This window comes from Ambystoma mexicanum, chromosome 5q (genome assembly GCF_040938575.1).
Source record: "Ambystoma mexicanum isolate Mex_15411 chromosome 5q, UKY_AmexF1_1, whole genome shotgun sequence".
In the NCBI taxonomy this organism is placed as follows: Eukaryota; Metazoa; Chordata; class Amphibia; order Caudata; family Ambystomatidae; genus Ambystoma; species Ambystoma mexicanum.
In genome coordinates this window covers 1,301,017,228-1,301,030,736 of record NC_090933.1, presented here as the reverse complement: position 1 = coordinate 1,301,030,736, position 13,509 = coordinate 1,301,017,228, and the positions used below count along the sequence as shown (strand labels likewise).

At 43.2% G+C, this 13,509-nt stretch overlaps 1 protein-coding gene across 4 annotated transcripts in view; it reads left to right on the top strand.

Moving 5' to 3' along the window:
- The window catches only part of MAF1 (MAF1 homolog, negative regulator of RNA polymerase III), a 290,551-nt gene extending 284,000 nt beyond the window's left edge, over positions 1-6,551 (top strand). For all 4 annotated transcript variants that reach the window (XM_069621896.1, XM_069621898.1, XM_069621895.1 and 1 more), the window contains one exon: positions 4,909-6,551. In XM_069621896.1, the coding sequence (XP_069477997.1) occupies positions 4,909-4,930 (22 nt within the window). In that variant the 3' untranslated portion in view covers positions 4,931-6,551. The remainder of the gene's footprint in view (positions 1-4,908) is intronic.
- Positions 6,552-13,509: the final 6,958 nt, after the last annotated feature.

The window sequence follows — 13,509 nt, the reverse complement described above, 5'->3', positions numbered from 1 at the left end:
TTCCTACCTTGGGGTCAAGGAAACTCCTTGCCCTCTTAGGTTTGTTAAAAACACCTAAGCTTTTTACATCATCTGGTTCACCTCCACTGTAAAGTGGGTTTTCAGGTGTATCTAGGTTTAGAGTTTTTGGAAGCACTTCCACTGTAACTGGGTTTTCAAGTGGTTCAGCCACTATAGAGTTAACTGAGAGGCCTTTATTCTAAAGGACATACACCACACAGGGTGTGTGACATGAACACCAACGTTCTTATCAGCCCTAGGAATTGCCTCCACAGCAGTGGGTCGGGAGTCCAGGTTTTGAGATTCAAGAAACCCCCTCCACTGTCTGTGAGGTTTCAGAGGGACTTTCTACCTCAGGCTCTGCTGAAGGCAGTCACATCAATGACTTAACAATGTTTTTATATGGTGTTATAGAATGGATAGGAACACCTAAGCTCCTATCCCCAGTGAGAACCACTTCCACTCTAGGTGGATTTTAAAGAGGTTCGTTCACCTTAGCAGCAGTTAAAGGTGAGGTCACAGAAGTGACCTCTAGCTTTGTGGGCCTAGGGGCTTTGTCCCCATTTATAGGTATGGGTGCTACAACCAAGTGCCCGTCAGAGTGTCGGTTAATGCTCTTTATCCCTAATGAGGGATCTTCTAAGTGGACCTCTCTTCAGGTTTAGGAGCCTCAGCCTTTTTACAAAGGGACTCAGCTGAGCCTAAAGCCACAGCTTTTCTGCTACACTCAGTGTTGACAATTCTTAAGGGAAACGAACAGAGTACTTTTAGATTTACCTTTCTTCTCATGGTCCCTTAGGGGGTTTAGATATTGCGAAGCTGTCGTCTTATATCTATTTGAGAGCTTCTTTTACCCTATCCCAGTTACTTCTTTTTGCTACATTTAAATCCAAGATTACTTGGTAGTGTCTCTTGGGAAGCCTAAAAAGAACCCAGAGTACTCTGTCACTCTCACACAGACCAAACTTTTTACAAGTGAGGTCAAACGTTTTCAGCCATACAACAATGTCACATTCCATAATCCTACTGACTCGCCAGACCGGTGATCCTGGAAACTTCAGGCACAGAAGAGTCTGAAAAAGAAGTGTCCAGAAACCTGTCTTTGATTATATGTTCTCTCACTTTCCCAGATCCACAGTTTGTGTTCCAACAGGGTTCACCTTTTATAATGTTCCAGAGACATTTCAGAAGTCATGGTATGAGGTATGAGAAGGAGAGAGGGTGAACTAACATCCTCCTTATCAGAACCCTCATATTCTTCCTGAGAGGAGTTTGGACAGCTGTCTGAACCCTCTTCATCCTCGCTCAGCAATATTGTAAGAAGGGGACATGGGTTCACTGGAGCCATTCCTATGGTCCCACAAACTTTGTATTAAATCTAACTTACTTCCTTTACAATCGAGGCCCTTCTCTTTATACATTGTGAACAATCTTTTCATTGCATCATAGTCCTCAGGCCTAAAACAGGACATGGTGTTGGTTCTTGTGTTAAATACAATAAGTACACTTTACTTTGGCTGAAACACACCTATTGGATGGTTCTCTTTGGATGCAAAGTATCTCAATAATCAATGTAATGCACTCTACATTTGTCCCAGCGAATGCCAACAGTGTTAAGACAGTTTTTCTGAAGTTCTAAGGACTTAGTAAAACCATTCAACTGAGGCAGTACAAGACTTTACACTTAGTATAAAACTGTACCACCTGAGTTCAGGGTAGCGTAGACGGAGCAGCCAGGCTCATCATAGGAGGGAGAGAGGGCTGTAGAATCAGTACAAATGAAATTGTAATACAAATGGTCAAAAACACTGAAACACTATGTATTGTAAACATAAATGGTTTATTTAAATAAAAGTAGGCCCAGCTAAATCTTTGGGAAAGTAAGATCTATCACATTATATATAACCACAATTATAAAAACACAGCACTATACTTGAAGGTGCACAGTCCAAAGCATATAACCTTATTTGGAACACCTAACAGGAGTTCTAGGGAAGTCAAAACCAATAGTTACTTTTAGATTACTTTTAGTAATACCAGGGTAGTAGACCCTATCGGTTGTACCGTGATGCTCAGCAAGAAATTGCATAGTAATATCAACTGGACAATGTACTTTTCTGATCTATTGAAACACAGATTCTAGGAACAGTATAAACCTATAACTCTAACTCTGATTCAGGATAACAGTTATTCTAGGGGAGTTGGACCTTAGGGTGTAATATTCAATTAATTACAGTTGTATTTTAGTTCAACTAAGGGAAGCAATAACTCTAACTTATTTTAGGATATCAGTTATACCCGAGGTAAGTACAACCTATACACTTTTACAGGAGCTATAAGCAACTTAAAGGCAGGTGTAAACCTAAGACCGTTTTCGTGTCTGTCTAAAACAGATCAGGGAAAGCAAAACCCAGTGGTACACTTTATGAATGACTCAGTTATTCTAGTAGGCAAAACCAAATGCAGGCTTATTCTGGATGGATAGGCTAACAGCAAGTCAGGGGAAGCAAGACCCAGTTGGGGTTACTCGTACACTTATCCTATCAGGAATAGTGAAGTGAAACCAACAGCATTACCTTTGGTGACGAAGCACAACCAATTCACAGGTGAGTAAAATCACCTTATATATACTTTTCAGAATAGCAGAACATTTCTAAGGTAAGTAGTAATTTTTGTAACTGTTCACTCTCAGATAGTTACCAACCAACTCTTTTACAAGTATGTAACTTTTACACGTATTCTCTTTTCTAGGCAAAAGGTCCAATCGTTTAAAAGCATTTTCCTTATTCTTCAAGCATAAGTGTTCTCGGTGGCAGAAAGAAGGTCACTAGGGTCTAGTGTCCAACAGGCAGTGTCCGGATAAGTTCTTAATTAGCAAAAGTCTGAGTTCCTTAGGAAGACTGTTCAAACAGGTAAGTACTTTACTTTAGACTTAGTTGAGGGTCCAGGGGCTTCACAGAAGACACCCTAGGAGGATTCCAGCCGTGGGATTGGGTGAACTGGGCAAGAAACCTCCCAATCGGAGAAACCACCCCAAAACTACACAGGAATCACAAGATACTTGGCTCAAGTAAATAACCAAGCCACCACAATACCTCGGCACAGAAGATTTTCCAGCCGGGGGACTTCAGGATCTGCAGCCAAAAACCTGTTTGTTGAATTCCTTCATCAAGAAAACAGGACACTGGAAGGACTTGTGCAGCGAAGATCACTGGGAAAGTGCTAGGCAAGGTTTTCCTAGCGGCTGGATGCGGCGCTGTGGATTTGGCGGCTTTTTTAGGAGCACAGAAGACGGAATATCGCTGATCGGATTCTCGTCGTTTGCAAGGTCGAGCATTCTGGTGTGACTTCTCAGACTGGATTCGTGCCTCTGGAGATCCAGGAGGATGCCCACGACGTTTCAGCGAGATTCAGAATTCGGAAGACTGTGCACTGCACAATGACCCGAGGTCCCAGGGTATTGCAGCCCTGCACGGTCGCAGCATGGTGTGGGATGGCTCAAAATGCAGGTTTTCTTGAGTCTAGTGGGTCTCACCAGACTCTGGGTTAGGGTCGTCAATTGGAAGAAAGGGCTACTGCTGGCTCCGGTTGCACAGCAGGCTCTCCGGTCGCCGGAAATCGTCTCAGCCGCAAATTCTTCATCTTCCTCTTCAGTTTTGGTTCCAGTGGTCGACTACCTCTTCATCTTTCATGTTCAGACTTTTATGTAGGAATATAGCCAATCAAACAGCCTTGCAACATTCAAATTTGGTAGTGGGGGGATTGACAATCCTTTCAGGACAGCCAGCCTCCCAGTTTGAACTGGAATCTCGCACTCTGGCTGGCCGACAAAGGGCTGCAGAGTTTTGGACTGCTCCCTCGCTTCCTGCCGTCAGACACTCTGGAGCCCGGGTGGGATATCCACAGGACTCCTGCCGAAGATATAAATCACACCAGGAATTTCCCACCCCTGATGTCAGGGAAAGGAACATGAAAGGACAAGGAACACTAAAATGGCGAAAAAAACAAAACTGGCCATTTTCCTAATGTGGATGCCTTTACCGGGGCTGTGCAAACAGCCCGCAGTAAAGGTGCACCAAATTAATAAAAAGGTTCACTGCCACAAGCCATTAAAGGTAAGTTTGTCCTTGTAACATAAATGTTACATTTAAAAGGAGAAAGGGATACTCTATCTCCCCCACACTCCACATAAGGTGTGGTGGGTGCTGGTCTCTCCCTAATAAAATGTAAAAGGGGTCCAAAGATCCTTTCTACCCTTGGGAACGTTAGTTCTCACGATGTTAGCCAGAGAAAGTTAAAAGGGGAGCCCCTAGGACTACCCAGCAACAATAGGCACTTGTTGCCGAATAATTGTCAGAGGATAACTTTTAAAAGACGCTATGGAGAGTCTTTAATGATGACACCCATAAAAAGAGTACAAGATTCTGTCAGTGTGAAAAAAGGTTCCCGCTCACAAAGGTATAAGGAAATAAATCCACCAGTAAAAGCCAAATGTTCTGGGATTGACACAGGTCTGGAAGATTTATCATTACTATGAAAATCTTACCTAACAATGATAATAGTACTTACCTTTCTAAAGAATTGTTTTTGCCTGTATATATTTACAATACATAAGTGTATCAGTGTTTCTTTGGACCATATGTGTGCTACAGGTTCATTGTACTGATCTACAGACCTCTTTCCCTCCTAAAATAAGCCTGACTGCTCTGTCCACGCTACCAGCAGTACAGGATTATGCTAAGAGTAGGAGTTTAATGTATTGCCCCTGGGTGGACTTTAGAAAAACTGTTCTAACATTGCTGTATCACTTTGTCTGTGAGCCTCAATGACTGCACTGTCTTGCCCATCTATTCACAGTTCACACGTGCTAATAGTTGGTCTCTTTTTTTTCTTTTTCAATATATAAAGGTTTCAAGTGATGTGCATATGAAGCCCGGGATGCTGCAACCATTCCATGGATTCGCCAGTCAGTGTCTGGTACCCTGCTGAGGAAGTTTGACAACTCCTTCAACCAACATACCATGGATGGTTTGAAGCAGATCCTATTTTTGGAATGCCAGCAAGGAGCCCACAGGATAGTCCTGTTTTGATGTACCTGTTGAACTAGACCCAGAACTCATGGTTGACAACCTGCTATGTTTTCAGAGACCCTGGTGGCAACTGTGCTGGTCTCTCTAGGGAATTTTCTATTTTCTTGTCTGCCAGACTGCTGTAAATCTGAATGCCATACAGAGACATCACAAGAGACACCTAATCCCTGTGCATGTCCCAAAAGTTTGCTTCAGATTGCTGTGCAATAGTCTTTGTACTCTCCTTTGCCGGATGAAGGGAGCATTTTTTCTTCTTTAAACGACGGCGGCCGTGAACCAAAACATGTTTCATTTATCCTTTCCCTGCGAATTAAGTGTGGATGAAGATGCAGAAAATTCCGTCCATGCACTGAACCAGCATTTATCGACCGATTGCCCAGTTGTGTGTACTATTTCAATATTGACTCCCTTTGTGCTTGTCTGAAGGGATTTTGCCCTTCTTGAGCCAGCAAGACTCCCTTATGCACTGTTCTACTTCATTGGTGTTTTTCTTTCCTGTGACTATTTCAGCTTGCTGCACCGCCCTCAAACAGGCTCCCAGTGAATGAAGAGCATATTTATGGAAGCTTCTACAAAGGATTTGGTGATCTCCCCGTGCATGGTCTAAAATGTTAACTAAGTTGGGACATTTAGATCTGAAAATGCTTCATGTGGAGATTTCCCATAAGCCCCCGGCAGTGTTGTATTTGTTTTAATCCTTTTTCAAGCACTGAACACTTTCTGCAAAACACAAGTGATTTTTACTTTTAGTGCAGTGGAATTTTCCAATGCAACCTTTTAAATTTACCCTTGTATTTTAAAGTTTTAGATTCTGTTCTGTGGGTACCGTTTTTATTTTGTGATAAGATCATTAAGCCATTTCAGGGATTACTATTTGAGTTGGTCATTGAGTGTGTGTGTATGTGTGTGCGCGCACTTGTTTCAGCCTGGTACATTTACTTGCGGGTGGAGATGATGGCTGAGGACGGAATACCAGTCCTTGTGTGTAAAGTTAAGGGTGTGTTCTGAGCTCATTAGCTGCGTATGCATGGTGAATGCCTGGACTTCCATGCATGGGTTTCTAAGCAGGCCACATGAGTGTTAACAGTTTGGTGCATTTGCCCATGAAAGGTTTGTTATTGCACTCCTCAACCTGGAAAGGCCCAGATCTGCAGTCCTGAGCAAATCAATCCTTAACTTGTTTATTTCCTGTATTTGGTTCTATATAATTATTCAAATGTATTGTGTGATCAGGCATAGTTGAGGCGTTCTTGCACAACTCTTTAAAGTCCCCTTTTAAGAGTGTTTGCTTAGCAGTTCCTAGCGAGGACTGCAATGCAGAAGAAAGCTTGGACCAAGTACACTCCCATTTGCATTAGCTGGGATTGCAAAGGTGTAAGTCGGAATGTTCAGTCTTGCATCTTGCTCCCAAAGATATGGAAACTACGTAATCGTGAATAAAGCTTCTATTCTTCACCTTCATTCTGTGATTATTGATGGGTATTCTTTTATTGGATCTAATGAACCGCGTGTTGGGCAAGATTGTAAGCTGCAACCCTGTGGGAGACTACCAGTCTTGTCCTCTTGGTATTAGGTAACCCACCTATTGGTATAGGTTTGTACTGCACAAGTTGGTAGTGTGACTGAGCAGCCAGACTTATTTCCAGAGGGGTAAATTAGAGCTGTAGCATCGAAATCCACAAATACAAGTATCCAAATAACACACTCAAGGTTGTCTAGTAAAGTATTAGTCAGTTTTAAATAAACATTCTTTAAAAAGGGCAATGTGCATCAATCAAAATACACTTCATAACACTTTCTCAGAATCAAGATAAGCAAGTAGGTACTCTTTAGAGATGCATCGTACACACGGCCTACACTCAGGGCTGACCTAAATTACCAGGACGGTATTGGCATTTATATATCACTTTTGCACTTGGTAAAATTCTGAGGTTGTGAAAAGCAAAGGTTAAGGGAAGGAAAAAAGGTTAACAGGTTCTCAGAACACGTGAGCACTTTTCAATGTCCCAATGAAGTCTAGATAAAAACCTTTCTCAGCATTACTAGTTAAAAACCAATGTGCCACCTATGAGGGACAGTTGGAAACAATGTCAGTGGGTTAGAAGAGTCTGCAGGGAGCCAGGACAGCCAAATTAAATTTGCACAATGTCTATGGAACTGAGGCACTTCTTAGATAGCACAAAGTTAGAGCGTTTGTCGAAAATCACTGTTGGGCCACAAGCTGTTAGGCTTGTGCAAGTCAGAGCTTAGATCAACACTTCAAAAAAGCAGCTACTGCAAGTCTCAAGTGAGATAATGGAAGCTCCAGACAAGAGAGAAGTAGTACCCCTTAGGTTAGAAGAAGAGGATCCAGCTGGCTTCTGTTCTGTTTGCAGGGTTGCAGATCCTAGGTTCCTGGGCCTCAGTCGCGGGGACAAGAGAGGGGACGTCTGGAGGACTCGCACTGTAGTTAGGTCGGCAGCAGCTATGTCCTTTTTTCAGTTCAGCAGCACTTTGTGGTTTCAGCTACCGGCAAATAGCACCACCGTGGATCTTGGACACTTGATGGGCTTCCTTCACTCCTTGAGTCCAGCACTCTGGTGAGGTGACTCGAACCTGGGTCGCCTTGCTTCGGAGGGTCCTCCGGATCTTCCTGGAACTTCGGTCTAGCTTAAAGACGTTGCACTCGACTATACATTTCTCGACTGCTGGCACTCGGTTCCAGCAGTACCAAAGAAGTACAGCCAGTTGGGGAAGGTCTTCCAGAAAAGTTCATCCTGGAGTTAGTTGGTCCCACCAATCCAAGGGAAGAAGTAGTCTGTTCCAGGGCTTCTCTAGTCGATTCGGAATTGGAACTTCAGCACAGTAGCAGGGCTTCATCAGGCAGTTCAGTGGTCCAGGAGGATGCAGCAAGCTTCTCTTCACGATTCATTAATTTGATATTTCGTCCAGTTGTCGACTCTGCCTTCAGTTCAAGAAGCCTTGCCTTTTTATGCAAGTTTCTCCCATTCATGCACAGCCTAGCTGTCACACACACACCTCCCTTGCTTCCTGTCCTCCCAGACACACTGGAGCCAGAGGCGGGTTTGAGTACTGAAGTCCGCAAAGGCAAAAGGAACAAAAGGATTAAACCTGGTTTGGTGCGCAGAGTAAAACCCAAGAAAAACATCACAAACAAATGTCGAAAAAAGTAGCCAGGGACATGGGTGCATACTGCAGCTGAGGATTCAGCCTGCGGTAGAAAAGCACAATGGTAGGAAAATTAAACCACTGCCACCAGCCATTTAAAGTAGTCAGGGGAACATAAAAAGTGTTACATGAGTAAGTAGAAAAAGGGGCTACTAAGGAACATCCCAGCAATCCACATACGATGGGGTGTGCTGAACCTAAATCGGAAAAATGTAAGTAAAGTCAATTTCACTTAACTATTTCTTGGGAACTGTAGTTCACCCAAGAAAAGGTATTTAAACCTTATCCAAAGGACTTCTTTGTGACACTGCACTGAATGTGTTGTGTGTCACAATACAAAAGTAGATGCATATGGAAGTCCAAATCAGATCAGAAATACATGCGTGAGAAAAAGGTCTCACTCAAGGGTTGAGATTAAAAAGTCCTCAAGTCCAGCAAAAGAGCTGGGGGTCTCCAAGGTTTAAGGGAATTAGCACAGAAATGAATTCTCCCTAACACCATGTTCCTCCATCCCCAAATTATTATACATGGGAGGGAGGTCTGGTAAATCTATATCCAGTGAAAAATTTGAATCAGTATGAAGTGTCAACCGTGCCTTGTGGAAAATTAGCAGTAGGAAATGCTAGCCCAAAAAGAACTATGATGGTTTTGTTTCGTCCTTGCATCTTGGTAGCAAGGTGCACTGTCTGACTGGAGGCGGTGGGCATTTCTCCTGAGATAGAGGAAAAGAATGTTGCTCGTCTTGCTTCATGGGTTTAAAACCTATATTTTGTTTTTGGAAAATACTTCTGGTAGTTGTCCTCTTCCTTCTTTTTAACCGGCTATAGTTAGCCACCTTATTTCAAGCAAGACCAAGTTGGCGATAGTAAAAAATAAAAAACACACATTTCCCCTGATTTACTCTGTAAATGTATGCAAATAATGTTGTTAAATAGGAAAAGGAGTTGCATGTTTACGCAGGCTGATTTCTCTCGAACTAGCCCTCATACCTCTGCTATATGGAAAAGGTGACTTAGTTGCAACATGCTCCATCCTACAATAGTCCTACAATATTAATTATAGTCATGAATGCACAAATATCTTGCCTCATGAGCAGGACCACGGAACACATTTTTTTTAAAGAATGGGATCATGTCAATCATAAACCGATAACTAATCCAAATGATCCTGTCCCTCCTGGTTGGCACCATTCATACTTGATCCAATACGCACTTATTGGGTTTAGTGATAACACAATAACAAATGGGATGAAGATGCTCGCTGGTGTAGCTCTACTCTAGTGCTGTTGGCTTCCCTTGCCTGCTCCACTTTGCCTTCATTGGACATGTGTTTACTTTGTTGTGATGCGCACCCTTTTTCTGATAGGAGCAAGGAAATTCCTTGTTTATTCCTCTTACCAACCTTTCTCTTTCATGAGTAAGGTAGGTTTCAGGAAGACCATGCCAAGCTATGGATCCCTAATCGAGGTATCAGCCTTCCCTCAGTCTTTTGAAGACTGACGGACCTGAGCACCATTAGTCCGATCAAGTTTTGTGACCGGTTTGCAATAGGTTGATTTTTGTACCATTGTTCAATTACTAATTTATTTCTAGCAGAAGATTTCTACAAATTTGCTGGATGAAAAGTTTTCTAGATCACCAGTAAGAAAACCTATATACTACATTGCAATCAAAATGTAAGGTTCACAACCCTTAGTAGGTTCAGTAAGATCAAGAAAACTGAGATTTGATACAGGCACTGATGAGGCTGTTCCACCAGAGTTAAGTTGCCTTCTTAAAGGCCAAAAACAAACATTGGTACCGAGGTTACAAAAGACATTCCGTTTGGAGTTTCCACCAAGAATTTCTTGTTTTCCTTTAATTTTTATTGTTGGCTTAAACATATACATACGACTAAGCCAAAGAAAATGGCACCATAATAGGAATTGAAATAAGATCCCCAATAAGACACACAGGTCATCGATGTATATGGGTATAACATCAAGCAGTAAATCGAGGGACATCGGAATCATCCTGGAGAGGGGGAAAGTGTCCTAACAATAAGGTCAGCAGTAGCCATCAAGGTGAATATTCTAGATACATTATGGTGGGTACATTTGGGGCAGTCTTGGTAGATATTGTGTACATTGTCGTTAATCACATCTGTAAACTAGGAGTCAAGTGTGGGAGCAGCTGAACACTACCAGTTTTTGGAACAAGCCTGATTGGCGATCGGTCAGGCAAGGACAATAACCTGCTGTAAAGGTTTCATAAAAGAGTGGGAGTGGCCCAATGAGTATAGAAGAGGCTCCTGAAATGTTATTTCTGCCATAAGTGACTTTTCTTACCACCTGGGTCCAGATGTTTTCAATTCAGGAACAGGGCTAAGCCAGATTCAGCAACACAGCATCAATCTTACCTCTTGGGCAATTGCTGTATGATGTGGGATCGAACATTCTAATTTTCCATGATGTATATGTCTGATGTAAATAGACCAAAGCTGGTGCTGTCTATTTAGAGATTCATCTTGTCACACACTGCTCTCCACATGTCATAAATTGTTGTTCCCAAGGATGTCTCCCATAACCACTTTGATGCATGTGAAGAACATTCTCACCACTGCATTGGTAACTTGTATAAGGAGGACACAGCTTTGCAGTCACTAACAGCCTGAGAAATGGAGACCAGTAATGAGCTCACCAGGGGCAGTTTTGGGGAACATAGGAGTCTTTGCCGCAAGTTCATCCAATAAGCTGATAGTACAGCAATGGCTTATTACCTATGGTCTCGCCTCGCATCCAAAAAATGTGCTGTGGTAAGTAACTTGTCTGATGCAAACCAGTCCTCCACAGTAATTCTCTTCAGCTTCCGCAACTCGAGGACAAGCAACTGGTCGTGAGTTCAGGTTAGTTGAGGTAGCCTATCGTACGCTGCCAGGTGGCAGAGCATCCTCGTGCAGTTGATTTCAGGCCCATAGGGTGACATTCTCTGGCTGTAATGTCAATGTTTTCATAAGCAAGGCAGATTTGAAACGGGTAATGCTGATATTCTTTCCAAGTATACTGCAAACAGGCTTTCTAAACCAGCTAGCCCTGTGGTTCAATAGGATTGTCTATGTATCCCAGCTTGCTATGAACAGCTTACCCGCTAATAGAAAAGTAAGAAGTGGTCTGATGTCTTTTTTAAAAAAAAAAAAGGACACTGGGAGCTTTGAGGGGGATATAACAATTTAGGTAAAAGTAACATTTTAATAACGGTCCTGCCAATGAGTGAATCGGAATTCTAGTCCATCTGGTCAGCTTATCTCGAGTTGATTGTAGCAGAGGTTCATGATTGATCCTGTAAAGGTCTGGCACCTGTCGCACCACTTACGCACCCAGTGTAGTAAGAAATATATAGGCGACGGACATGAAGCGATGATTCAAACAGACCTTTATTAGAAAACGTAAAGAATAACCTGCTCTACTCCCTATCACTAAGAAGAATTCCCTACGAAACTATAAAAAGGATGCTAGTCGGGATATCACATAAGTAATGTCCTCTGTCCAAAACCTAAACTGACCCATGGCTAACCTACTCTAGAAGGAAAGAGCAAAAATAATTCTAAGCTTTTGCTTTTTGCAGGGTTGCTTCACCCCAGGGACTTAGGTGAAGGCTGGTTTCTGACTCCCCTACCCACTGGCGCATGATGTCTCTGAAGATTCTTAAGTAGGTTCTCTTCACGAAGATCTTAGTTTCTTAAAAGTTCAATGGAAACCAGATTTTCAAATCAATAAAAGGTCATTAACCTGTTCCTTCAACAAGGCTTCTGCCAGGTACCTGTGTTTATCCTGTCCCAGGAACTTTGGAGTTTGTTCTTTGTCTTGGAAAGGCAACTTCCAAGATTGCTGATCTGAGGTTTCCTGGACATTCTGACCTCGGGTGAGCTGTGGGTTTTCCAGTCACACTTGTTAGTTCCTCTTAAAATATGGGTGTCTCTAGCCCCTGCTCTGCCTAGGCTAACATCTTGTGGGTTATGGCCACCTGCGGCTCTTGTGGTTTCTTGGTTCAATTCTCACAGATTGTATGCTTCTTTCTCTTTGGCCTTCAGCAGGCCATGGGCTTCTTCGGCCTGGTTTATGCATTGCTTCTTCGGCCTGGTTTGTAGTGGCTTTTCAGAGGCTATGAATGTTTATCGCCCCTTTGGCTCCTCAGTCGTCCCTTTGCGGGCTACGGCTCTTCCCCGCTCCTCCTCCCCCCTCCCCCCATCACCCTTGTGGTTCCTTGATTATCCTTTAGCAGGCTGCAGGCTTTGGTGGCCCTCCTTGTGTTGGCATTTGTTGTGTACAATGGGTAGATATCTCTTGCTTGTTCGGTTCCTTGTTTGGTCCCTCTTGGGCTATGGACTCTTCTAGCCCCGACAGATTTACTTACCTGTCACGGACTAGGGGTGTGTCTCGCCCCTGCTGGTCTTCGGTTGGCCCATGGGGGACTGTGATCCCGGTAGTTCTTCATTTTGCACCTCCAGTGTTTTGGCCTGGTTAGCTTCCCCATGTGGGAATTGGCGGCCTTGCTGTCTCCAGAAGCTGTTTGCCTTTGTTGGTGGTGAGGGCGGTGCTCCCTGCCTCAGCCGTGTGACTAATCAATTTACGGGGCACCAGTTGTCCGAGGATGAATATCTGTTTCTAAACCATCAATCAGTCGCACACTTTTAGTACACCTGAAGATATCTGAACAGATTGGAACATAAGTGAATTATAAACCTACTTGTCCAATTTTGGTAATGTGCATGGAACAGTAGGCTTATCTCTGTAAGGTTGTGTATTGTTGGTTAGTTGCAACACAGCCAAAATACAATTATTACCAAATGATAAAATGGATTGTCCAGTCAAGGTTGCATAAAAATATCTACTTTATTATTATTACAACAGACAGTTCTAGCACAGTACAAAATACAAACCACCCTGTAAAGGAACACGGAGGACAGACAGTTTCACAAAGGAAAGGGAAGCACTTTGGATATTGACATGAGGGTAGTCTGTAAAGCAATCTGTCTTAACTGTTCAAGGTTATTTGGTTTCAGCACCAAGGGAGCAAGGGGTCGTAAATGTCACTAGAGGCCTTCGGAGAAGAACCAGGGGGAAAGAACCACAATGTACCTGGTGCTTGTGATGTTATTGATGCGCGACAGCATCGAGTTGATTCCAGGATGCTTTGCAGCTCCTGCAACAGAGTTCAAGACAGGAGACTGTTGCGGGTATCAGGCGGCAGGCAGTACGGCAAGCGAGGCTGGA